Source organism: Osmerus eperlanus, chromosome 6 (genome assembly GCF_963692335.1).
Source record: "Osmerus eperlanus chromosome 6, fOsmEpe2.1, whole genome shotgun sequence".
Lineage (NCBI taxonomy): Eukaryota > Metazoa > Chordata > Actinopteri > Osmeriformes > Osmeridae > Osmerus > Osmerus eperlanus.
In genome coordinates, this window is record NC_085023.1 from 6587045 (window position 1) to 6614438 (window position 27394).

General features: G+C 41.1%; 2 protein-coding genes across 5 annotated transcripts in view; one reads left to right on the forward strand and one right to left on the reverse strand.

Annotated features, from left to right (window-relative positions):
* Window positions 1–2696: 2696 nt before the first annotated feature.
* Window positions 2697–11691, reverse strand: LOC134022058 (serine/threonine-protein kinase ICK-like). Its single transcript, XM_062463244.1, has 14 exons — window positions 11370–11691; window positions 10762–11032; window positions 10319–10373; window positions 9437–9558; window positions 9271–9350; window positions 9064–9196; window positions 8560–8731; window positions 8243–8410; window positions 7777–8157; window positions 7483–7673; window positions 7144–7286; window positions 6888–6998; window positions 4033–4140; window positions 2697–3020 (listed from the first exon to the last, which is right to left on the reverse strand). Exons 2-14 carry the CDS (start codon window positions 10860–10862, stop codon window positions 2869–2871), a joined length of 1917 nt encoding a protein of 638 aa, XP_062319228.1. The 5' UTR covers window positions 10863–11032; window positions 11370–11691; the 3' UTR covers window positions 2697–2868.
* A 536-nt stretch (window positions 11692–12227) lies between these two features.
* Window positions 12228–27394, forward strand: part of fbxo9 (F-box protein 9) — a 35351-nt gene continuing 20184 nt past the window's right edge. For 2 of the 4 annotated variants that reach the window (XM_062463240.1, XM_062463242.1), the window contains exons 1-3: window positions 12228–12402; window positions 15336–15410; window positions 15575–15682. In XM_062463240.1, coding sequence (XP_062319224.1) covers window positions 12400–12402; window positions 15336–15410; window positions 15575–15682 — 186 coding nt within the window. In that variant the 5' untranslated portion in view covers window positions 12228–12399. The remainder of the gene's footprint in view (window positions 12403–15335; window positions 15411–15574; window positions 15683–27394) is intronic. The other 2 variants (XM_062463241.1, XM_062463243.1) reach the window with 1 other exon arrangement.

A 27394-nucleotide genomic window follows, 5' to 3' on the forward strand; every position in this document is an offset into this window, starting at 1 on the left:
TCCAGTAAAGCACAATGTTTAAGGGGGGTTATTAAATACGTGAATGAAATTGTATAAGCTTGAATAGCTTGTCTTGCAGAGCAGCGGACTAATTATATGAACGGTGTTTTTTGTAGTGGCCTTGAATCCCACTTCATGCGAGCTGGCAAATGTTTTTATTTTCTCAGCCTACATTTATTTTGTCGTGAATGACTGTAATGTAGTGCTCACTTATACCTTGATGTTCGCTGCAGCAGATGAGATGCGACTTGGAAATCGACAATAATATGTTTGTGAATTTGTGACGAATTTGGTGAAAGAAGCAGACCGCAACTGATGAGGTTAGGTGAACGCACATGCAGCTGGCATGCTGACGGAAACCAGTTGGGGGATAACACCGGCATCTTCACTTGTTTGTCTTCACGTAGCCTACTGAAGACCGTCTCAAAACGGCAACGAATCCAACCAATCAGCACAAAATAATAATCGCTCCCGACACCCCAACATTTCTCCCGTACTCCCACTGTCTCCCGACGGACCCCTTTCAGAAGGCTCAAGGGCGTGTCCGGGGCTGCAGTTCCGTATGTCTCGCAACTCTCGCACATCGGTGCATCCAGCCGCAGCCGATGGCGAACACCATAGATATATATAAAGGGTAGATGTCTCGTCCGCGTTGCCGGACAACGGAGTCGAACGTCCGCACATGGCAGCCATCTTGCTACAGTCAACTCGCTCACCCATAACATTGTGTTGGTGCTACATGTACTTTTTAAATGACCATAACTTGCTCAATTTTCAACCCATTTTTAAACGGTTTGGTTTGTTATCAACGTCAGAGATGTCGTCATGTCACTGCATACGTATGAATAATAATGTAATGTTTTCCAAACAGAATAGGCGTAAGACATCTAGTCTTTATATATATATATCTATGGATAACACACCCAGTTAGTAGCGAGTGAAGAAGGAAGTGCGTCGTGAAATGGGGACGTTTGACCAATAGAGAAGCAGTATATTTGCATGTCTGACCAATAGAGAAGAGGTATATTTTCATGTCTGAAATGCACCATGGGTATGGAAATGATCATACTGAATTTCCTATTCTCTTATTTTTTCGAAATCTCTTCGATGTTGACGTTAATGTGATATGTCAATGTCTGTATTGGGTCAAATACTATCACATAACGTAATACAGGTTTCACTACCGTTATATGGCATGTTATTTCATCCTGCACATATATATAGAGTTGGCCTTCCTTATTTAGAACTGGATGTGAGGGCGATCTGGCTGCGACATCTGTCACCCCATTGATCGCTAGGGTTGATTCGGCTGATCTGGCTGGCTAGGCGGGTGTCCCCTTCCTCCCTCACCGCTCCATGTGTGTCCCTCCCGAAGCCCCGCGCTCGGTGGATGAGGACGTGTTCCCCGGTGGACGAGCATCGTTGGTATACCAGTAGCTGCACTCCCCTGCTAGAACCTCCAAACAAGCTCAAGGCCCATTTGTAGGAGAAACGTAGGGAAGTCAAGCTCCAAGACTTCAGACACATCCAAATGCGGCACTGCACGTGGCAGTCTGCCTTCCTTTTTTTCCGAATTCGAAAACGGTCTAGAAAATATTTAGTTAAAAACCTACAAGGAAGGAAAATAGAAAGGAATGCAAAAAGAATGGGGGACAGGAAAAGTGTGGCCAAAGGTTCTCCAAGCAGATGTACAAAGTCATCCCTTAAAGATTGGCTCCCATAAGCCATTGCAGCAGGTTCTAACAGCAAGCTTGTACTTGCAACCAAAATGAAACTAAAAGGACATGGATTGTGATTAATGAGCACAAGGATTACTGATCAGTGTTGGCCCTGTCACAACACAAAGCCAATATTGGCACAACTTTGTTGTACATTTTGTACATTTTGAGATATGTATGAATATAAACATGTATAGTGTCAAACTTCAGTTGAATCCATCAATATTAATTTATTGGATAGAAAAAAAAAACAATTTAGGAAGACACAGTTGTTTAAAAACAGTGACTTTGGATCAATACTTCATATCAAAGATACATAAGGTATGTATACTGTACATAAACACTAGCCCAGAAGCTGAACCCAGGCAACAGTTAAATCAAACTGCTTGGATGAAATAACGCCAAGACAATAATCTGATGTTGAACACCAGGGTTATCTATTTTCTTTGGGAATTATCAGTTTAGTTTGCTAAGATATCCTCAGCAAATTCAGAACAAATTTAATTTAATAATAACAAATAGCAGATGAACAATAATTCACGCCATTCTCTTGTGCATGTCACCATGGTACTTAAGTACTGTACTTGGGCTACAGTACCCAAGTTATTTTAAGCAAAGCATATAGCTAAAAAAAAGTTGAAAAACAAATTGGTCATGAATGCATATGGACTGGTTAATTAATGCAAACATTTTTCTATATCATTGAAGGGAGGGGATATTCTATAAAGAAGAAAGACAATGGGTACATTGTTCACAGGAGTAATACAAACAAAAAAGTTGAAAAAATAAATCAAACTTTTGGCTTGGTGAAAATGAGTTAACACACACACACACACACACACACACACACACACACACACACACACACACACACACACACACACACACACACACACACACACACACACACACACACACACACACACACACACACACACACACACACACACACACACACACACACACACACACACACACACACACACACACACACACACACACACACACACACACACACACACACACACACACGTTATTGCTGCATAACATGTATATACATGGTTTAATATTGACATTTGTAGTAGACTCATCCGGAGCTCACAGACATCTGATCCCAGCTGTAATAAAAACAAGTGCCCCAAAGAAATCACTAGCGGTGTCCGTATTTGGCAGACCAGTCCGTGCGTCCGTGGATAGACTGTATTGGGGGCAGAGGTCGCTGGCCAGGGGTGCTCTTGGTGGGTGAAGTGGTGTATGATGAGGAGCTCATCTGACTTCTGGTAGACCTCCAGGTTGCATAATCTGTTAAAGCAAGGAGACACTATGAGCACACTGTACACCTTAGTTAGTAGATGCAGGCTGCCAACTCTTAACTACCCTAACAATAGACTTCCTGGTAGAAAACAAGAAACAGTTAAAACTAGTGGTGGGCCGTTATCGGCCTTAACGCGCTGCGTTAACGTGAGACTCTTATCGGGCGATAAAAAAAATATCGCTGTTACTCTATTCTCAAAGTTGGGTTGGGAGCTGGGTCTATACTACACAAGCTATGATGACTTTCACCTTGATATTTTAGCGCGGATGCATACCTAGCCGAATTGCACTGTAGGGGGCGAGAACGAGTCTTCGAACCTGTGTGTATGCCTTGTGTATGAAATTATCACATCAAACGTGACGTGCTAACATGGATGCAGCTATGAAGCCGCTTGGTTTGCTTCAGGGAAAATGTATTTTTAAGAAGCTTCCCAATGGAAACCTCGACAAGACTAAGGTTGTTTGCACCTTGTGCTATGCGGAATTAGTTTACTGTAGGAGTTCTTCCAGTTTCAAATACCACCTAAACACAAAGCATCCCTTAGCTAATGCGGAAGATGCCGGGCCAAGCACTGATGTAGCGCAGGGGAAGAGTCGTCGTCAAACTACGATGTTTGAGTGCAACCGAGGCAAGCCCGTCAGCACAGCTCTAAACAGTTAATAAACACAAGTACATCTTATTAAACATAATTTATTTTCATCACCAATTATCATAGTAGAACAGCTTTCTCAAGCAGTTTGTGATGCATTTTGGAAACAGGAGATGAGCTCCTGGTCTAATGTGCCACCTGGCTTGAGAAACCCGTTCTCAAAGACTTACTTTCAGTCATTATTTGGGTAGCACACATATTCTGAATGCCTTCGGCGGAATTCAAATGAGCCATTTTAATCTAGATTAACGCCAAGATTACAGTGAGATTAATCTAGATTTAAAAAATTCATCTATGCCCACCACTAGTTAAAACAAATAATTAAATAACAGATAGCCATGTTCCCTCACTTGATGCTGTTGAGTCCACTACAGGTCCCAGTTGAACTCTCTGACCAGCTGATCCAACCTCTTTCTTGTAGAAGGATGGTACACTACCACTAGGTAGTGTGTTTGAACCTCCATTAAATACCAAAAAGTACAGTTAAACAACAATTAAACAATTATAACACCAAACATTTATCATACTAGTGATGCCTGTGATGTAGGCGGGCTTAAGATGACGGTTAGTCATTTTAGTCATCGGTATTAACTTAATTGGACAAATACAACTTTTTCGCAGTTCAATTCCACATGGATTATGATAGAGGGATACAGGCATAGTAGCAGGGGTGCAAACTCATCAGGGATGAAAAAGGTGACAAGGATCCGAACCCCCTCGGGGGTCCGGGGCATGCTCCTCGGCAAATATATATATATTATATATGCATAGTCAGTGAACACTCTGAAATTAATTTGAGGATTATAGGTCACATGACCAAAAAGCTATTGAAGTTTGAAGGTTTATTTTGAATTAAGAATTAATTTTTTATAACTTGAGATGAAAATGAACAAAATAAAGGCTGTGCAGCATGAATCCATACATCTTCAACAGTTTAACATTATTTTGACACTCCTAGTTCATGTTGTTGAGAAGCTATTGACTTTTGAAACGTGTAATTTGTTGATGGTCCCTAAACATACAGTTAGGTCCATAAATATTTGAACATTGACACAATTTTCATCATTTTGGCTCTGTATACCACCACAATGGATTTGAAATGAAACAATCAAGATGTGCTTTAAGTGCAGACTTTCAGCTTTAATTTCAGGGTATTTACATCCAAATCAGGTGAACGGTGTAGGAATTACAACACATTTGATATGTGGCCCCCCCCTTTTTAAGGGACCAAAAATAATTGGACAAACTAACATAATCATAAATCTAATTGTCACTTTTAATACTTGGTTGCAAATCCTTTGCAGTCAATGACAGCCTGAAGTCTGGAACCCATAGACATCACCAGACGCTGGGTTTCGTCCCTGGTGATGCTCTGCCAGGCCTCTACTGCAACTGTCTTCAGTTCCTGCTTGTTCTTGGGGCATTTTCCCTTCAGTTTTGTCTTTAGCAAGTGAAATGCATGCTCAATTGGATTTAGGTCAGGTGATTGACTTGGCCATTGCAGAACATTCCACTTCTTTGCCTTAAAAAACTCTTTGGTTGCTTTCGCAGTATGCTTCGGGTCATTGTCCATCTGCACTGTGAAGCGCCGTCCTATGAGTTCTGAAGCATTTGGCTGAATCTGAGCAGATAATATTGCCAGAAACACTTCAGAATTCATCCTACTGCTTTTGTCAGCAGTCACATCATCGATAAATACAAGGGAACCAGTTCCATTGGCAGCCATACATGCCCACGCCATAACACTACCTCCACCATGCTTCACTGATGAGGTGGTATGCTTTGGATCATGAGCAGTTCCTTCCCTTCTCCATACTCTTCTCTTCCCATCATTCTGGTACAAGTTGATCTTGGTCTCATCTGTCCATAGGATGTTGTTCCAGAACTGTACAGGGTCTTTTAGATGTTTTTTGGCAAACTCTAATCTGGTCTTCCTGTTTTTGAGACTCACCAATGGTTTACATCTTGTGGTGAACCCTCTGTATTTACTCTGGTGAAGTCTTCTCTTAATTTTTGACTTTGACACAGATACGCCTACCTCCTGGAGAGTGTTCTTGATCTGGCCAACTGTTGTGAAGGGGTTTTTCTTCACCAGGGAAAGAATTCTTCTGTCATCCACCACAGTTGTTTTCCGTGGTCTTCCGGGTCTTTTGGTGTTGCTGAGCTCACCAGTGCGTTCTTTCTTTTTAAGAATGTACCAAACATTAGGTGTTTGGCCACACCTAATGTTTTTGCTATCTCTCTGATAGGTTTGTTTTGATTTTTCAGCCTAACGATGGCTTGCTTCACTGATGGTGACAGCTCTTTGGACTTCATATTGAGAGTTGACAGCAACAGATTCCAAACACAAATACCATACTTGAAATGAACTCTAGACCTTTTATCTGCTCCTTGTCAATGAAATAACGATTTCCCATGAGGGAATAACATACACCTGGCCATGGAACAGCTGAGCAGCCAATTGTCCAATTACTTTTGGTCCCTTAAAAAGGGGGGGGGCACATATCAAATGTGTTGTAATTCCTACACCGTTAACCTGATTTGGATGTAAATACCCTGAAATTAAAGCTGAAAGTCTGCACTTAAAGCACATCTTGATTGTTTCATTTCAAATCCATTGTGGTGGTATACAGAGCCAAAATGATGAAAAATGTGTCAATGTCCAAATATTTATGGACCTAACTGTACGCTTTGTTTCGGCAGCCAAAAGCATTGGCTAAGCGGCCGGTCGTAGCGGTGCTAACACCGGTTAAAATAACACAATACCGAATATCTGTTGAATATCGAACTTCAAACCAACTTTACCACGGTCATTCACCAGCCTAAAATACAATACAATTAAATCATCTGTGACACACATCTGTCCATGACTGCACCTTTAGCTTGCTCTGGGTATGTGCCCCACACAGGTATAGCAGAACTGCCCGCAATATAGTTAAACTACGTTGTTCTCCCCAAAATAGCACGAATTAGCATTTTGTGGGCACGAATTAGCATGTCGTGGGCACGAATTAGGATGTCGTGGGCACTAATTCTTTTTTTTTTTTTTTCGGAAGTCATGTCTGGGGCTCCGTAAATTACAGACCCGAAGACTCTAAATAAAAAGCGTGCGTGTCATGATGACATTGGTTGGCCAAACGAACAAGCTGAAAAAAATATTAATGACATCTTGCGTTTGCAGATTACTTGGAGGACCAATTATTACCATGAGTACTTCTGTTTGGTAGAGTTCCTCCAACTGGCATGCTGCTACTGCCCCATAGGTTTCCACTACTGAAGTCTTTGTTTGAACGTATTGCCTTTTTTGTACTGATCCCTTCAAAATACAAGACAAGAAAATGCTTTTGTTCATTTACTAAAGTTACATAAAAATAATCTGGTAAAAAATCTAGTTACAGAACTGAAATATATTAGGCCAACAACAATATAGTACAGACAGGAACATTTTCTGTATTTTGTACCTGGTAAATATCTTGACTGCTTCAAGTAATGCTGTTTGGCTGAGGCGGTTCTTGAAGGCTCCTGATAAGACATTGTCTTATTCAGATTTAAGGGTGAGTCATCCTTGCCATTAGGATGGCTGAAATCCAAAACATTTCCATACCTGGATTATCGAAGATAGAACTGAGTCATTTTATCTGACAAGATAAGACAGAAGACTTCAGGACAAAGCTAGCAAAATACATCTTAGCCCTCTTAGATTTCTTACTTTTCCATTTTGAATACAACTTGTATTCATTCATTTCCGTGTCAACGTCCCCTTCCTGTGACACATGGCCTAAATAAATAACACCCCTCACCTGCTCAACATGTCCTCTCTTCGCTTCTCAGTGGAGAAATTGGTTTTGCTGAGGACACTGAGTGATGTTAGCTCAGTGTCCTCAAAGTCGTCCCAGTCATCCCCTTTCCGGTGGCCGGTGCCATGGCCCCAGCGTCGTCGGCTGCCCTTGGGCTTCAGTTGGTAGGTCAATAAGTTGGCGTTCTCAGATTCCTGTGCCAGTTAGCAAAACTTAATCAAGTAACATTTCACAATTCAGGGGGAATTGATTGTAGGAGGCAAGCCCTCAAATGTACCTAATTTGTTTCAAGCTCACCTGGCTCTGCATGCTCTTGTCAACAATATAAGGGAGACGGACCTGTAGAGCTCCCTCTGTCTCCTCCTGCTTCACAGTACGGTTGGACTGCTCTCTCGCCAAATCCAAGTGCCTTTGGTACATTGGGGCCAGGTAGGGGGATGGAAATGGAGCAGACTGGATCTGCTGAAGAGGCCTGGACGGGGAGCAGCGCTGATTTGGTAGCGGCGGCTGGGGAGGGGGCACCGGTTTGAGCAGCAGTGGCTGTTGTTGTTGCATTGGTTGCTGTGAAAGTGGGGGTGGGTGTGACGCTAGGGTGGCTGGCTGTGGTCTGCCCTGCTCCAGGATCTGCTGGGGGGTGCCCAAAACCTGGCCCACATAGAAGTAGGAGTACCTGAGGGCCTGTAGAGGGAGAAGTATTAATGTATATTGCTCCATACCGCAGTTTATGTTGCAACCTTATACAACAAGGCTTTAAGCTAGCGACCTGTCCAGAGGCAGGCCTCTTCTTGGGGTCCCACTGGAGTAAGTCTCTCATGATGTGGATGGCCTCTGGACTGGCATTGGGGATAAGACTCCTTAGGTTGCTGGGCACACACTGAGGCCAGCGAAAATTCATGGCTGTCGCCAACTGATAGCCTTCAGGCCAGTCATTCTAGAGGACATGTTTCCATGTTAAAATATGTCTGCAAGTTAGTTTAGTTATACATCAGAAAAACATAAGCCATTAGTAGAGACAACTACGTAAACTAACATAACATCTTAGATTAACACTGGTAAAAAAATATATAATTATCGACATGCCTTCTTTGGTGTTCCCAAAACTTGGCAGATTTTAAAGATGGTGTCCACCTCACTGGAGCCTGGAAACAGAGGTCTGAGAGTGTAGAGTTCAGCCATGATGCAGCCCACAGCCCACTGGTCAATGGGCGAGCTGTAGGAAGTCGACCTGAGGAGAACCTCTGGAGCTCTGTACCTGCAACACAGAACAGGGTTCGAGCATGGTAGAGATACAAGTTTTTGACAAAACCTGTCAAATACTTTTATTTTATTGTGGTTCTAAAAAGCTTCAGGCTTGTCATGGCATTATTTTATATACTTCAGAATCAAAAGTTTAGATGCTGACTTATGTGATTGTTATGAGGTTGTAGAAAAGCCTTCACTGATAGGTAGTAACCCCCTTTTCCAGAGGTGCCCAAACTTTTACTTTCCACTGTACACATTCTACAAAAGCACTTCAAGTTGGCATAGAGGAAGAAGACACACAACAGTGATTTGAAACACACAAACAAAAACACACTGACTCACCATCTAGTGGAGACGTAATCTGTGTATGGTGGTCGGGATCTGATCTCCCTAGCCAGGCCAAAATCAGCTATCTTCACCAGCTCTGGGCCCATACAAAGAAGATTCTCAGGCTTCATATCCCTGTGAAAGAATCCTGGAAGAGGAATGGTTGCCACTGAAAACATGTCAGGATTTGCAGGACTCAGGATCAAGTTTGGGTAAACTTACCATGTTTATGGATGAATGCAAGCCCCTGCAGTATCTGGAACATGATATTTCTCACTGCAGATTCTGGAAACAGTCGAGTCCTAAAGAAAGCAACAGTAACATAACCTGGAGTCATCCTCAACTACAATAGTAATCTATAACCAATTTTTTAAACGTGTGGGTCTACCTGTCTTTCATGAGTTGATACAGGTTCTCCTTCATATACTCAAACACAAAGTATAAATGGTCGTTCTCCCGTATGACCTCCTTCAGTTTAACCACATTAGCATGGTTGAGTTTCTTCAAAGACTGTAGAAAAAAGAAACCAAGTAAGCCACCATGTTATCTTATAATGTACATAAACTATGCAAAGGGAATGGCAGTTTGGACTAATTCTGTGAAACAGAACATAAATTAGATTTTGTTCATGCCAAACTACATTCAAAAGCTATACGCTTTTAGGTGAAAAACAGATCACACTGAGTACATACAAGTACAGCCATTGCTGCAGTGGATGTTTATTTTTCCAGGACAGAATATAAAACCAGGACAGAATACAGTGGAGGGGGTTGGTGGAGATAGAGACTCAGTTAACCCATGCATTTGGAATAATTTAGGTTAGACCATGCCATACTTTAGTGAGGGGGAAAGCCTTGATAGAATATCTTCGGTGGTACATGCTATCTTTAAAAAAAACATTGAGGACTAGCTCACTATAGTGGTGTTTGGCTCCTTTCGGATTTAAGCTATAGGAATATCTTGGTTGGGGTCTAGGTCAGGGGAGAGGAGCTAGACAGTTTAAATCCAAGGCCACACAAGTCACCTTCCATTCTTTCAGCTGGTTCTGTGGTTCTGATGGAATTTAGATTATGGTACATTCTGAACAGGTGTTGATGGGAACAAATGACAGTAAAGAAACATTAGACAATTAATAGAATCGTATGGTTCTATCGATTGTGTTGTTTTAGGGATCAATAGGCACACAAAAAAAAAAAGTTTAATCAAATGATTTCTCCAGCATGGATTGTTTATTTATACATCAAGGAATGTTCGGAGAAGGAAAGCTTACTTTAACCTCTCGGAGGTTCATACACTCATCCCAGGAATAGAACTTCCTCTTCATTCTGAGATGAGCAGACACAGGTATTAACACTTCACAAGCTGAGATGGACAGCTTTAATTATACAGTCAAAATAAGCAAACCAACAAGATATCTCCTTCTCCTCAGACATGAAAGAGGTACTGCAATACGCACACACCTGCCAGGCAACCTGTCATTTTAGCAACATGTGGAGGAGGGAGTGGCCACTAGAGGATAATAATCCCATTCATGTTGAATCCTAGTGCTGGCATAATAGTCCTAATGCAGGGTTTAGAACTTTTCAAGATGAGAAGTAGCCATTTCATTTACATATCAGAGAACGGGATGATAATACTGACTCATCAAAGATAGACTGTTACTGGTATAGGAATGTCTTCATAAACAACCCCTACCCCCTCCTAATTACTCACTTCTTTATGGCGACAAGCTCCCCTGATTCCAGGCTTCGCCCGAGGATGACCGAGCCGTAGGTGCCATCCCCAAGCTGCCTGAGCGTGGCGTATCTATTCATGGTGAAACGGTCTATACTCTGCAAACTGAAGATGAGGATGGGCTGGAACGAGGAGAAAGAGGGAGAGGTGGCCCCCACCTGCTGCTGAGTGCAACCAGATCTTCCTGTGACAACAGCAGTGGACCACAGGCAGGGTTGAAGGAATCATGTTGTCAGGGGCTTACTTCCACCTTGACAACAGAAAAGAGAGGATGAGAGGTCAATCATTGGACCGTTGTCTCACTTATCTGAAGTCTGCATGTGAGCAATCCTCTGGATGTGTGGATTTGAATGCATTTAGTTTATCAATGAGCTTTTCTCTCTTGCACCCATTCACGATTGTGCGCCTTTTCAGAGAAAGGCGCCTTCATGGAAAAGGATGAAACATTTTATGATGGATACGGTCATTAGCAAGGCACGAGAGAGGCTAAGCTACTTAGTGCTAACTCCCCTTACCAAGACACATCTTGCGCGACCCTGCCCCAACTGTAACACCAGTCTAAGCGATGCATGACAAACAACACTTACCCTGTGCGCTTCAATTCGGTAAACAGAACACTGCATCACCTATCTTTCAAATTAAGATAACTATCCACTGGCCTTTTCTCTGCACCACAACAAATCACAGCTGAACGAAAAAACGACACTAATAGGTGTCATTGTTTTAAATTAAATGGCCAATACGTAGTCACGTGGTCTAGCCGGCGAATGTGAAGTAGACCCTTTTTGTAGAAAACTAGTATGCAAGTTAACCTGATCATATACACTATTTTAAATGACAAAAACTATCGAGCAAACGCGCTATTCCATACACGTCTTATGCTCTGATAAAAGCAATAGGGCTAAGACTACCTTGAACTTAATCAACCCGATTAACGGCGGGAGAACCCGGGTTTCTTTAACGATGTCATTATTCTACACCGGGAGATGCTTTTTGCCAGTGAATCAAAACGTAATTACAATGTGAACTTTTTGTTCAAAGAGTCAGTTTTGTTAATATTTTTCTCGTGAAATAAATAAGAATAAGTATTTGTAAAACATTTGATCTTTTATGGACGGTTTGGTCAAAACAAGCCAAATCACGTGACTTACAAGCGTCAAATAGTTGATTGTTTTGAGTTGTTCAGAAAGCATCGTCTAACGACTCGTCCAACTAGCAGGGGCGGAGTGATTCGCGTTACCATTCATGTGACTGTAATAAATACATGTTAAAACGTGTATTACTTTGACCAAATTAGATTAAATTAAAAACCGGATTAAAATTGTGTTATAACAATAGCTGAAGATCTCCATCTGTGGCCGACAGTGCACGTGTGGAACACAACCAGTGACAGTGCGAGACACCGCCGTGCAGCCCGGGAACAACTAATGACATATACATTTCTCTCCTTTCTTCTTGTAGGCTCTTGCCACAGCTAGGAGCCAGTCATCGAAATGGCTGCGTTTCAGCGATACCGTAAATTTGTCCGTTCTGTTGTGCGTTTCTCTGACCGTGATCTCGTGAGCGTCATCTGAACCCACCACCCAGAAGAAAAGAAGAGCTTCCAAATAAGCCCAAATGGTCCGTAATATATTTCTCACAAAGCTATAGCTAGCTACTCTATTTGTGTTTGGAACTTCGTGCAGTACTAAGCTAGCCGGGTCTGCTAACTGTAGGCTAAGTATGGTCACTTGACAGGACACGCCCACGCTTGCTAAGAAGTTAGTGACCGAGAATATCAGTGACTTAAAATGCCCTATGAAGGAAATGTTTTCAGTGCCAGTTGTTATATTATCCTCTCGTAAGCGTGTGCATGCTTAGCGGCAGATGCCAAATTAAGACTAAAGAATGTTTGACCTGTACGCTAGTAGTAGTGAATACTTATTAATACTTATTACCGTAAATCCTCAAATAGTGTCCGGGGCTTTTATTTACATAGGCTGCACAGCGCACCGGCCTGTATTTGGGGCAGGCTTGTATTAGGGGCAGGCCTTTATTTCTTACTTACCGGTATCTTCTGTTATAGAATTGTATTATTTAAATAAAATAATGGGCATAATTACAGTAGGCTAATATCATTCATTGCATATGCGTTCAGCACTTCCTGCAACCATTTACCGATAGGCTACCGGTAGAATGAAACCGGTAGACCTATAGCTAATCAACTTTCTGGAGACTAACCATTTAGAAATTAATCAGTAATAAACCAGTGTCAGTCTTAAGATACATCGTTAATTGCAGATATTTTCCAATGTTCTCAATTACAATCAAGCAAGTCAAAAATTTCACTCGGCCAAAAAAAAAGTTTATCGCGTATAGCGCTTTATTTGCAGTGTCAACGTAACAATAAATATCTGGTCCTGTCAAAGGACAGCAATCACAGAACGAACAGGAGACAACCCAAATTAAACCAAATGGCCAGGACTTAGACTAGGTCTATCATATTACGCAACTACCAAATTCATCAGCAACATCTGAATGGGCATATAGCCATTAAGCTACGGTCAAATGGAGCAAACAAACTCCGAACTAAATGGACCTTGCAAAATAGGCCTACATCTAAACATAATACTTAGGTCTACATCCAAAGCTCACCAGTAATGAGGCAACATTTGTAAAGCTATTCGGCGTCCCCCTCAACACCCTCTTCCCCATCCTCATCATCGAGAACAACAAGTTCATTATTAAGCAGCTCCTCTTCGTCGTTCTCCTCATCCTGGGCTACTTGCGTGCGGTTCTCCTCCCCCCGCTGCCGGAGCTGCGCCAGCGCATCCCTACCAGCGGCGCATGGCTGTCCCGCTTTGAAGCAATGGATGAGATCATCTTCACTCCCGTCATCTTTCAGTGTCAGTCCACAAACTTTGAAGGACTTTCGGATCATGTCCTTGTCCAGCTTCTCCCAGGCAGCGACTACCCAGTTCACGAGCAGGTGGCGGGCAGGGGCTCTCATGTTACCTCCAGCAGTATATTCTTTATCTGAGTCCCCGGCCATCCATAAATCATACGCCTCGTGTAGACTCTGCTTGAACGGTTGGTTCCACATAACATCTGGGGCTTGGATGTACTTAGTGCAGCCGCCAGGGATAACTGCAGTTGTGACATTATAGCCACATTTGAGTTCAGCCTTAGTGGCGGCGCTGATGTGGCATCGATATGCATCCCAGGCTAGGAGCCGTGGGGTGAAACTGAATTTCCCGACGACTGACTGTAGCCAGTCTGATGTCAGGCTGTCGTTCATCCAGCCATTCGCTGAAGTTGCAATCACAGCGCTTACTTTCTGTTGTTGCATTCGAGCCACTTCACGCACAGCCCCTTTGAAAACGATGTACGGCTTAAGTTTGGTACCATCGGCCTTGGCAGCCAGGATCACTGTGAGATGGCTCTTCTCATGCCCTGTAGTTTTTAAAGCCACGCTTTTGGCCCCTCGCTTATCCACCGTTGTGGACGACAGCATATCAAACCAGACTGCTGTTTCGTCCATGGCAATTATGTCTCTCTCCATAATATTTTTGGAGGCGATTACTTTTCCCACGTAGTCAATGTAGGAAACCAGCTTTTCAACCACCTGGTCTGGGTCTTTCTGAGACACCGTTGTACGTCTCCTTACTGAAAACCCATTGCGCTCCAGAAATCTCTGGAGCCAGCCCCTGCTTGCCACGAAGCTACAGTCTCCACTGTCCCTCACGGAGGGAAATATTTCCAAATCTTTATTTTGTATCATCTTTCTAGTTACCCTAGAATGCCTATCGCGGACTGAAAAAATCCATTCGACCAGGCTGGTCTCCATATCCAGGCTAACCTTTTTCCTACCTCCACCTGCTAGTCGGGCTCTGTTCTTTTTGGTCGCATTGAATTCATTCTTCTGCTTCTTCCAATATCGAATTTGTTTTGGGTCTATATTAAACTCCTTCGCTGCCTTTTCTCCCGAATGTTCTTCTGCGAACTTTAAAACCGTCTCTTTGATTGTATGTCGAATTTTTCGCCTTGGCGCCATAGTGCACTGCTTTATTATCTCTTTGAAAAAAGTAGCCTAGCCAACTAAAACGTTAAAGATAAACAACAGTAGGCTACGATACGTGCATTTAGGCTAAACAATAACAAATTCGCCTAGTAGGCCTACGTGGTAAAATGTCTTTTTATTGGCAACAGTCCATGAAATTAGCCAATAACATTAAACATAAGGAGAACATGTATTTATGAAATATTACTTTAACATTTTTTTTTAAATTTTATTTATTTATTTATTTTTTTACCCCCGGCCTGTATTTTGGGCCCGGCCTTTATTTGTCCGTATAGACCACGCCCCCGGCTACTATCTGAAGCCCGGCCTTTAATTGAATCCCGGTCTTTATTTGAGGATTTACGGTAGTTATTAATTGTTACAGTAGGTGAAATTGCTTGACTTGTAGCACTAGCTAACATTGAGCTTGTTACCCTCAAATAGGTATTTCATGCGTGACATTTGACCTAGCCTCTGTAGAAAATGTGGAAACTCAAGAATGTTCTGTTTTCAGGCCGAAGGAAAGATAGATGCAAGTTATGTGGTGGAGGTTGAAGAACATGGAACTTCAGACGACACCAGCCTCCAAGTTAGTAAATTATTGACACAGTGACGGGTTGGAATGCTAACAAGCCTGAGGTTGCATTTGCAACAACGTTTAAGAGAATGCTAACTGACAGCCTTCGTCCTTCATTGAAGTAAGCCATGCAGCGTTTTACAATACTGCATGGCTTACTGTTGTGTGTTGTTTAGGTGGAGCTTAATGTGTTCAGAGCCCAGTGGATGTCTGAACTGATGCCCAGTGGACAGATGCCTGCTGCAGACCTGAGAAGGAAACAGGAACTTTTGCGGGAGGAAAAAGTATGTTAAAGTTAGTGTTGTCACGAAACCAAAATTTTGACTTTGATACTGATGCCAAGTATAATATTGCAGTACTCGATACTGAAACAATACTAATGATTTAATTGAAATGTAGTATTTGACAATGGTTTAGTCTTTTATTTTCAATTAAATTTGTTATACATATGCTAATGATAACCGTAAAATAATGAATTAAACAATTTTTTTAGGTGCGATTCTCAAGAGTAAATCTTAGTGCATAACTGAGATGAGTAGCCGAAATAACACTGACTGGCCTGCTTATCATACAGTGCAATAGGCTAGTTTTATTTGTGCCTGCAACAAAACAAGGTTGTTACAAACGACACACACACAATAATAATAGTAATAACAATAAACTAAAACATAAACGACTGTCCGAACAAGAGAATGCTCCTGAAGAGCTAGGCATTAGTACTGTAAATTACAGTTGGTTACACAAGACGCATTAGCTGTGTTTCAGACTCTGAAAACGGCGACACGAATTATCGAACGATTGAGCAATAAAACCACTGGGGGAAAAAAACATTCTCAGGGCTCTCAAGTTTTGAAGACAGTCAAGAGTGACATTTCCCCTCCCCCAGCCCCCCCTCAAAATGAATTAATTAATTGCTTTTCACCTGACATCTTTGAAAGGAAGCAATGATTAATGCATCCATGGCCAGGATATAATGATAAAGTATGACATGATTTTAAAAGTGACCTATAACATCGACTATGCAAAACTATTAAATGTATTTAGTGCTACTAAAATTATTAAGCCTATTTTGAAAAATATGTTTATAATGTGACAATATGTCAGTCATCGTGTGATAACAAAAATATGACTAGGCCTAGACTCAGGGGCAATTCTAGGATCAGACCTTTAGGGGTGCTCAGCCCCCAATGACAATGTGACATGAATACAGTGCCTTGCAAAAGTGCAAAACCCCCTTGCTAATAACAGGCATGCAAACAGGTCAAGGGTGAAAAAGGTGAGAAGGATACGGCGAACCCCCGACCCTCTAGGGGGGTCCGGGGGCATGCTCCCCCGGAAGAAAATTGATTACATTTTAAAGTTAAACGCATGAATCTGGTGCACTTCGAGAGCAAAATTAAGAGGCTAGATCTATGTAGAATCTGTGCTCTTGTAAACAATGTCATGTTCTTTTAACCATAAAGACATTTTTTGTACAGCATTGGTTCAGTTGTAAAGTTGGGAAGCACGGGTAAAATGCCACGAATGTAGGTTATTTTGGTTTCAAAAAGGTGAGGAGTTTGCATGCCTATAAATCCCTAATTTCACTGGATAACAATTCATACATTTAGGCCTATGTATTATTATGCAAAATATTGAATGAATGAAAAACTAAAGATGTCCCTTTCTTCATGAACTTTTTAATTATTGTTATTTTTAGGGGTGCTGACATTAAATTTAGGGCTGCTTGAGCAATAGTGCTATTTTCTGATTAGCTATTGTGTAGACCTTTTCTTTTTTTTTGATTGGGTGATAAGTGGCAGGCTCGACTAAGAACTCCAGGGGAGACGCGCTTGATTCCTGCCGGTTCCATAGTGAGAGAGGCGCAGTCAGAGAAATTTCAGTTGGGCGCTGCGGCATATTAAATATAAAAAGTTTTTCCGCGTGAGAAATACGATGTGTGGCGGGAGTGCGTGACAAAAGACCGAAATGAGTGACTGTCACGCTCAATGCGTGACACTTGAGAGCCCTGCATTCTATACCTTAAAGCCTGTCTTTGATTGCAAATCCAAGCAACAAGAATTGTACGTAATGCTTATGGAAAGTACTGTAAGCTAACACGCAATGGTATAAATCGCATACAGCTCAACTTAGCAACAGTAGAAAACCTCCTGGTTTTACACACATGCGAAAGGGGACACGGGAACTGAATTCTCCGAACACCGGCCGAATGTAGCAGAGCACAGGCGTGACATCACACGCAGGTCTGCTTTTCTTGAAGACATTAGCCTACAGCTTTTATGGCTGAGGTTCAACTACTACCTGTTTCAGCGCATAAAAGTACAGTTTTTTCTTAATGCCAGTATCGTAACATTTCTAAAAAGCTAGTACCGCAGTATGGTACCAGTACCGGTAAACTGTGCAACACTAGTAAAAGTAAAGGTTTAAATTAGGGTTGCAAATTGAGTCTTTTCTCAGTTTAAGTTGTATTAAAAAAATATCGGCACATTAATTACGAGAAACATTGACTCACAAAGCACAAACAATTTAAACAAACAGAATAAGAGTTTCCTAGCTACAACAGTAGAGGCTAGTAGTGCTAGAGCTACTGTAACTAGCCAAAGTGTTAGCTGGAACATTATTTCAACCAGATAAGAAATGTTAGACAAAAAATGTGTTGGCCATGAAAATCAATAAAAAATAAGCTACATTTCAAAAGTTGATTTTAAATAGTAAAATGTAGCTATGTAAAAAAAGTTACATCTACATTTTTTTTGTTGAGGTTAGGGTTAGGGCAAGCCGTTTTAATACATTTGTAACCGGCTAAATTCTTAAAGGCAGTTAATCGATTAAATATTTACATTTACATTTAGTCATTTAGCAGACGCTCTTATCCAGAGCGACTTACAGTAAGTACAGGGACATTCTCCCGAGGCAAGTAGGGTGAAGTGCCTTGCCCAAGGACACAACGTCAGTTGGCATGACCGGGAATCGAACTGGCAACCTTCGGATTACTAGTCCGACTCCCTCACCGCTCAGCCACCTGACTCCCGCCACCTGATATTTAATTCCCTCGTTTAAATCATTTAACAGATAATCAATAATCAACATACAAAATTGCATATAGTAAGCTGGGAGGTGTTCCATCAACATATATTAATACTAGAAGAGCAGTTAGGGGTCAAATGGGACAGACAGGGACGTTGTTACTGACACAATGGTCGCTAGATGGCGCTTCTTGCATGGAGCAAAGGCACGGTCGTAAAATGAACGTGCCTTTGTCAATCTGTCATTTATTTCTGTGTTGTTAGTCAGTGATTATTTCATTAGACCCAGACATTATCAACATTTTATAGTCGGCTGACAAGATTGCGTTCTTGTCCCCAGTCAAAAGTATAAACACACAGGGACATCACAAAAATGAAATGGTCTAATTAGATCCAGTTATACTGGCAAAACATCATTTTTTGTTAGGACACAGTCCGAATTTTGGGGAAAAAATATAGCTGCAAACAGCAATGGTGGATTCCTCCCTCAAAATAGCAAAATGTTGTAAAGTGTACATAATACATAGTTACACTGGAATTAACCAGAAGACTTGAAACTGTAAGTTCTGTCAGAATGATTAGATTCGAACCTACAACCCTTGGCACATCAGCAAGTCATTCACAGACTTGGACTGTTCAGTTTTTGTATCAGAAAATAAGCCGTTTCTCCAACGGCAAGCATTGTCAAATTTGGTTAAAGTTCAGACAGCTGTCATTCAGTCAGGCTTTGCCGGATGTTGAAAAAGGTGATGCGCCACCTACTGTTAAGGACATGAAGTCTGCGGTATTGCACAAAAACACAAACGTTGATGTAAATGTTAAAAGATAAGAAAACCTCCTTTCAATAATTTACTTAATTCGTAGACTATCTGCTTCTTCAAACACATCGTCAATTGCAACATAGAGGCCAAATTCACAATGTATAGCCTATTAGCTAGATAGCTACAGACTGTGACATAGCCTATAGCTACTGTGATATAGAAAGATTGTAGGCTAAATGTTAGCGAGAATGTGGCTTTAAGGTGACAGCCCCCGGAAGTACCCTGCAAAGTTTCACCTTGATATGTGGAAATATGACTGAATTACAGCTGTTTAAGCTTGGAACAAATCTGACAATGCTTGCCTTAGGAGAAACGTCTTATTTTATTATCCAGTTACTGAACATAATAAAGTCCAGGTTTGTGAATGGCTTAATAGGCTGAGATGTTGTACTGGTAAGCAAAGGGTTGTAGGTTCAAAAACAAAGATTTTGACGAATGAATTTCGGACTCAGTGTGCAAGGGCCTTCAGTCTTGCAAAAGTGTTGACACTAGATTAAGTACTGCTATGACAACTGGAGGACTGACCAGAAATCAGCCTATCAGAATCCCAAAAAAGAACTGACATGAAAATATTCATGTGTTGTAAATTCAGATATGAAAACACTGCATAAGAGATTTTTCCATTTGTGCTAACGTTAGTTAATGCTAACTTTAGTGCTAGCGATGCTTAATTTCCAGCTTTGTCCAGCTGTCCACCTATTTTCCCCTTTATGTGTTAATGACAAATGCCACTACGGGGATAATGTCCCAAAGTATCTATTCAAAAAGGCTAATATCTTTCACATGTCTTAACTGTGCGCTGGCGCCAGCCTGTTGCCTTGGCGGAGCGGACGCCATGCCAACAGCCGAGTCTTCTGCCTCTTTGTTAGGCTGTCACTCATAATTACCGCCGTTGAGTTGAAGCCACGCCCCCTACGCAAAATCGGGGCCAAAAGTCAAAAAAAAAAAAAAAAAAAAAAAAAATTGAAACTCAAAAAAAATAAACTCAAACTCAAAAAAAAATTTGAAGCCGTAAAAAAAAAGTTTTGAATCTGAAAACATGAAATGTGAAACTATGTGAAAATATGGAAGTGAAAATTAATAACTTATTCAAAATTATTCCAAAATTTCATCAAAATATTATTCAACCTGAAAAAAAAATTGGTACACTTATTTTTTCTTTGAATACATGGTTTTATTTTTCAAGTTTTCGACCAAAACTTGGTCGAAGGATAGTGCCCAGGAAGCGGAAGGACTCCATAGTTTGACTGAGGAGTCGCACAGGGTGATGGGGGTGAGTGGGGCTGTATTCTTCTTGAAGTCCCCATCCATCTCCACTGTCTTAAGTGAGCTCTAAGTTGTTCTGGCTACACCAGATTTAAGATATTTATTGTTATGTATACGATTAACAAAGTTAGTCCGTACAATGAAATTCTTATAGTGCAATGTCCACCTTCCACATAATTACAGTAAAAAGAGAGAAAAATATATAAATATACAGGCAGAATAAAATAGTGCCTTCCTGTCCTGGGTAGTGCAGTGTCCATACCACACTATGATTGATGTGGTAAAGACGCTCTCGACTGTGCCTCTAAAAGTTGCTGAGAATTTTGGTTGGCATGCTAAATTTCCTCAGCCTTCTCAGCCTCTGCTGGGACCAGGTCACCAGGTTGTCAGTTTCCCACCTATAGTCAGACTCATCCCCACCAGAGATGTGCCCAATGAGGGTGGTGTCGTCCGCAAACTTCAGGAGTTTGACGGACGGATGACTGGAGGTGCAGCTGTTGGTGTACAGGGAGAAGAGCAGAGGAGAAAGGAGGCAGCCCTGAGGAGATCCGGTGCTGATGGACTGGGAGTCAGAGACTTGTGTTCCCAGCTTAACACACTGCTTCCTGTCAGACAGGAAGTCAGTGATCCACCTGCAGGTGGAATCAGGCACGTTCAGCTGGGAGAGTTTGTCCTGAAGCAGGGTGGGGATGATGGTGTTGAATGCAGATCTGAAATCCACAAACAGGATCCTGGCGTAGGATGTTGGGGAGTCCAGGTGCTGTAGGGTGAAGTGGAGGGCCATGTTAACTGCGTCATCCACAGACCTGTTGGCTCTGTAGGCAAACTGCAGAGGGTCCAGGAGGGTCTATGTGATGGATTTGAGGTGTGCCAGCACCAGGCGCTCAAAAGACTTCATTACAACAGAGGTCAGGGCAACGGGTCTGTAGTCATTAAGTCCTGTTGGCCTTGGCTTTTTGGGCACAGGGATGATGGTGGAAAACTTGAGACAGGCTGGTACATGGCATGGCCCCACTCCTAAATGCTTCCTCCTTCTCTGAGCTTTGCTGAGAACCAGGGCTTGTTGTTGTTGAAGTTAACCCTGGTTGGAATACAAGCCATGCAAGGCGCCGCTCTGCCCATCGGAAGCAACTTGGGGTTCAGAGTCTTGCTCAAGGATACTTCAGCACATGGCCTGGGAGGAGTCGTGATCGAACCGCCAACCTTGCGATTAACAGATGACCCTCTCTCTGAGCCACAGCCGACCCAGAACGACGTCACAGCCTCTGTGAGTTCATCCAGAATGTTGGTAGCAGTCGTGAATATATCCCAGTCAGTACAGTCCAAGCATGCCCGCAAATCCTCCATAGCCTCACTGGTCCACTGTTTAGATGTCCTGTCAGCAGGTTTACAACATTACAAATTGTAAAGTATGTAATGAATAATAATAGTAATGTGTCTAGGTTGTGTTGTGTTTCTGGTTAAACATCTACTGTTTTGCAGATAATGCTTTGGCTACTTTATGTGAATAAGAATAGCGTTATGGTGACTGTAATAGGTTGACAACAATTCGAGTGATATGTGGAATTTTACATCTTTTGCGTATACATGATCTATTATAGTGTTGGCATCAGTGGTTGGAAAGTTGACTAATTGAATGTAATTGTGTTTTTCAAATAGTGTTTGAATAGTTTGAGAAGTAAGAAGATTATCGTTGAAGTCCCCCATGATAATCTTACCTCCTGGAAAAGTATTCATTTCATCAATAAGATGTAATAAATGTTCTTTGAATAGATCAACTTGATATGTTTGTGGCCTTTATACAACTGCAGCAAATAATTGAAACTGTGGAATGTGGAAGACTAATGATTCTAGATTTGTATTACATGGAGTGTTGACTTCAATGTTTTGATCAGTCTGACAATATATTCCAACCCCACCGTTTGCCTGATGTTTTAAAGTATTGGTGATAACGTTCATAGGATTGTAAAAATTGTAACGAGTGTTGTTGTAGAAGGTAAAGTTAGGTAAAAGTAAGTGGTTGGTTGGAATATTTAGTTGCAGCCATGTTTCAGCTAAACAGATGCACTGTGATTTCAGTATACTTTTGTTTGCTTGCATATCGGTAAAATGTGCATTGAGACTTGAATAATTGTTCAGTTGAAGGTGGGTTGTCTGAGATGAAGGTAGGCATTGTTGAAATAACATCTTTGATGGTGTTGTTGCAATAAATAACGGATTCTTTGAAGTCTTCAATTACTAGGCCTGACAGAGAAGAAACACGACTTAAAGCTACATACGCTTGTCCTGGTGCAAATATTTTTTTCAAGTTTACTACTGCGTTGTTGACTGTTAGACCTTGGACTTTGTGAACGGTACAAGCCCATGCTAATTTTAATGGGTACTGACGACGTATGCCACCATTGTTAGAGACTTTCTCTTCTTCAGGTTTAATGATTGTGATGTTCTGTGTAGTATTACTTGGTTTGTGCATTTTACTTCTTTGTTGCTGTCCAATTTTGCTGTCATCAAATTCAATATTAGAGAGGGAAAAGCTTTGTCAGTATCATACATTATTTGGACAACTGTCCCAAAGGCACCATTAACAAGTCCATCTGAAACATCAATGTTTTTAGTAAGCATGATTCAAGCTTGTATGCCCAAACAGACACTTGGCTGAAGACAAGTATTAAAAACTTTGGTGTGGTGGCCATTCTTCCTTTCCATACATCCTGTTTTGGGATTATGCTCAAAGTCTTGTGCTTCAATGGTTACAGCATTTTGGGAAATTGAATTTAGCATGTTGGAGTAATCGTAAACCTGTTTGTTAGTAGCATAAATGTGCAACACATTTATTTCTTCTCCTGTTTCGCACTTTTTCAATGTTTTAATGTCTGCAGGCAACATGGGTTGATTTTTTATGGACACGTATGCGATTTAGCAACTCAGCAAAAGTAGAATCTTTTTGTCTCACAACTTGTGTCAACTGTGTAATTTCAAAGTGATCGTTCCATATATTCAGTCCTGGCATATCACTGTAAAGTGGTTTCCCTTTCACAGGTGGTAACTGATAGAAATCTCCCACAGCAACAATGCTCACTTTTCGAAACAAAGAATGATCTCCGCATTGTTTTATTTGTCTTAGTCTTCCGTGAATGTATGCAAACAGTCTGGTGTCTACCATTGATATTTCATCGATGATCAGCAATTGGAAATTGGAAAGTTTAGCTTGTAAAGAGTTGATCTTTTCCTCACCTAACAGCTGGTAAGGTAATCGCACATCTGTACCAATACAAAAAGTATTGTGTATGGTAGCAGCACCAATGTTATATGCAGCAACTCCAGTTGGAGCCGTTAACAGGACAGTAGTGTCATCTGGGTTTGTACATGTTTGTGCTAAAATTCTAAACAACTCATAATGTATGGCTTTAATCAAATGGCTTTTTCCGGTGCCTGCTCCACCAGTGATAAAAAGTTTTATTTGTTGTGGATTTTGTCCCCAAACGGTTTCTAAACTCCATTGACGTAGTTTGTAAAAAATGCGTGCTTGCTCATCATTTAAGGATCTCATTTATATTCCAAGCAGTGTCTTTAGTCATGAACGTTTTTCTGAGTTCTATGTTACCAGTTGTACGCAAAGTTTCTGTCAAATCGGGAATATTTTCTGAAATATGATGTAAATCATTTTCATGGTCAATGATCTCCTGAGATTGTAAACATTGCAGGCGTTCCATTTCAGACTGGGGACAAATCTGTGCCCAAGCATCGTCCAATTCACCCTGTTGATCCATGACAGATTGTGCATAGTCTAGTTTTTCTGAATTTTGTTCATACAAGGACCTGTTGTTGTCTACAATTGCTTGTACAGTGTCTTGATTATCATAAAATTCATGTACAATCCCAACATTGTAAAAATCTTCATATGACACAAACAAATGTGGTTTCAACTCAGTCTTCGTAGTGGGGCAAAAACAATTGTAACTGGCTATGATGGTATTTTTCTGGATCTTTTGTGGGTGACAGTCTTGCATATCTAATAACAGCTGGTTCCGTGCGTGAACTTTTCTTAATGTGGCCATAGCTGTCCTGAAGTTGAACAACAGATTCATTTGGATTACTTGGAACTTCACTTTGACTCAAGACACAATATTCTGAGCAAAACGTGGCAAGGCACATGTTTTGAAACGGTGGTGATTGTGGTCTATGTTTATACCGGTCTACTATACTTGTCATCCACATAGTATTTTGTTGACTGTTGTCATTGTTTTGTCTTTCTCTCAATATACTGAGAGGTAAACTCATGCGCATAGGGTGTTCTCCTGTCGGTATGAAAGTTACAATATTCCTTTAAATGCATTCCAGTCAGTCTATATACTGCTTCTTGTGCAGAGACTTCTCTATTATGAAGGTAAACACTGCCAAGTGATTTGAATGCAGCTTTGGCATCCAGATTGCCTTTATGTCCTTCTTTTTGTGCTTTGTCTAGTAACAGTCCCATTTCTCTTTCTGCTTTGGAAATATAAGAGATAATATACACAAGAATATGCATCCACAATGTACTGAATATCCATGTTGGCATTCCAAGCTCGTAACAGGTCTTTGTTGTATTGGTTAATCCAAATGTCACCAGGTTTTCTTTTTAATACCACATTTGTTTTATGAGTTAGTTTTGAGTTTGCTATTTCAAAAAGCAATTGAGAAATGTCAATGCTTTAACCTTTGCAATGTGGGGGGTCTGAGACAGCCCAACGGTTAAAAGAAAATGCTTCACTTTGTTTTTGTATGCGGTAAAGTTGTCGCAATACGACGGTGGGTCACAATGACTGATGGGTCAGAATGACCCGAAGATAACACAAGGGTTAAACTGTTTGTCACACATTGAAAACCTGCATTTTCTCCAAACATTTGATGTCCTTGGTGAAACAATCCTTGAACACATCCTCTTGTGTGCCTTGCAGCCACTGTATTTGAAAGCACAACATTGTTAAGATCATATTTAGCATGGAATTGCAATGCTTTCAAGGGAGATTCAGGTATTGTTTCTGGTGTTGTTTCAGGTATTGTTTCAGTTATTGTTTCAGGTATTATTCCATGGTGAGAGTCACCATCAGAACAGTGTGGTATTGGCGCACACCTTACAGATTTTAGAGGCAGCGTGAACATTGTCTCACTGGGCTTTGAATGAGAATGTGAGATCATGGTCTCACAACTCGAAACAGGCAGAGGCTGTGACAGAGACTCACAGGGCCTGAAAACAGATGACCCATGGGTCGGAAGAGGAGGAAAGTCAGAGATGGTGAAGGTTGGGGTGGGGGATGAAGAGGGAGATGGGATATGACAAGGAGTAGAGTGGGGAACAGTGGATAGAGAGAAATAAGACAAGGAACTGCATGCAGGATCAGCAGCCTTGAGGTTACGCCCTCTTTTACATCTTAAGTGGCATCTGAAAAACAGGAAAAGCTATTGAAGAACAATATAACTACATGTAATAGTCCATATTTTCCAAGTCTATATGATTGCCATAAATTGTGACACTGGTAAAATGGATTGTGGTTATGAATAACCAAAACGATATGATCCTTTCAGTTGTGAAAACTAGAACAAAACAATGCAAAATGTTTCATTTTAAACATGCAGTATATTTGTTACAACTCTTATATTTGATTTAACGTAGGAAAAAAGAACTTACAGTACCAGACTAACGTTTGGACACAAAGACAATATGCCAGGGGTATGAATGCTGGGATTGCAACATCACAATACCAGGAAACTAAAACATGATATTTATTTACGTACAACAAGGGAATTGTATAGTGTCACAAAGAACACAATACAACTGCTAACTACCACTACATTACAGACCGGGGGGCGTCAAAATATGTGTACGTTCGAATGTGGGTCCCTGAGTGAAACATGGCCAAATATGTGATTCGAACATTACAAATGAATATTTTCCGATAGACAAAACTATGCGACAAATGCTTTAGTATGGCTTAAAAATGTACGAATTAGAAGGCTAGCAAACACAAGCATGGTAGTGGTATTGCTACTAGTTGAATTCTAGGTAAATTAGCCCGGCAGGCGGCAGCCAACTGAGGTACCTAGCCACTGTTTTGGAAAAAAATACTTACGCTGTTAGGACCATTGGAAATATTTAGAACTCACGCAGCTAAGGGCTGTCACGTAGCTCTAGCACCACTATCAACAGTTTTAGCGACTCCTCCTACTGTCAAATTACAATAAGCCAGTGTGACCTTTTCCATTATTATCAAGTCTGCGACAAGAACCGTCCAGATTTAACAAAATCAATGAGAAGTTAAAAACACTAAAACAGATTTTACCTTGAAATGTAATTAGGTCTAGGCCGAATTAATGAATTTTCTCTAAATAAATATAAGGCAGCATAGCTGTTAGACTGAACTGCAATTAACTTTTGCTTGAGGCGTTTAATTAAGTCGAGGGAATTAACCCTAAAACAAGATTACACCAACACTAAAATATATGTAAAGCTAGATAGAACAAACTGACAGTTATAGTACGCTCTGGATTAATTTCAAACGATCTCAGAAACTGGGAAACTCAAACTAGTTGAATGTCCTACTGTATACTAGCTAAGTCGTAATAGTAGCACTAGTTAGACTAGGACCTAGTCACTAAGTCTTAAACTTGTAACAATAACCAGTACAAATATATAGACTAGTTCGTTTTCATAATTATGAAGAAGCAAGAATACTTTCGTTTTCCAAACAAAAATTGAGACTGATTAACGTACCTCGTTTCTCGTTTTCTTTTCTGTGGTGTTCTTGAACTACTTCTTCATTTGACGTTGCCGGATGTTGAAAAAGGTGATGCGCCAACTACTGTTGGAACATGTAGTTTGCGGTATTGCACAAAAAACACAAAC

Bases quoted from the DNA above. Each gene is read 5' to 3' on its own strand.
- LOC134022058 (XM_062463244.1), bottom strand. From the start codon at position 10,862: ATGAATAGATACGCCACGCTCAGGCAGCTTGGGGATGGCACCTACGGC. The intron at 10,374-10,761 runs GTGAGTAATTAG...TGCTCATCTCAG, and splicing joins GAGCTTGTCGCCATAAAGAA to AATGAAGAGGAAGTTCTATT. The intron at 4,141-6,887 runs GTAATAATTGGT...TATTTAATGGAG, and splicing joins ACCAAACAGAAGTACTCATG to GTTCAAACACACTACCTAGT.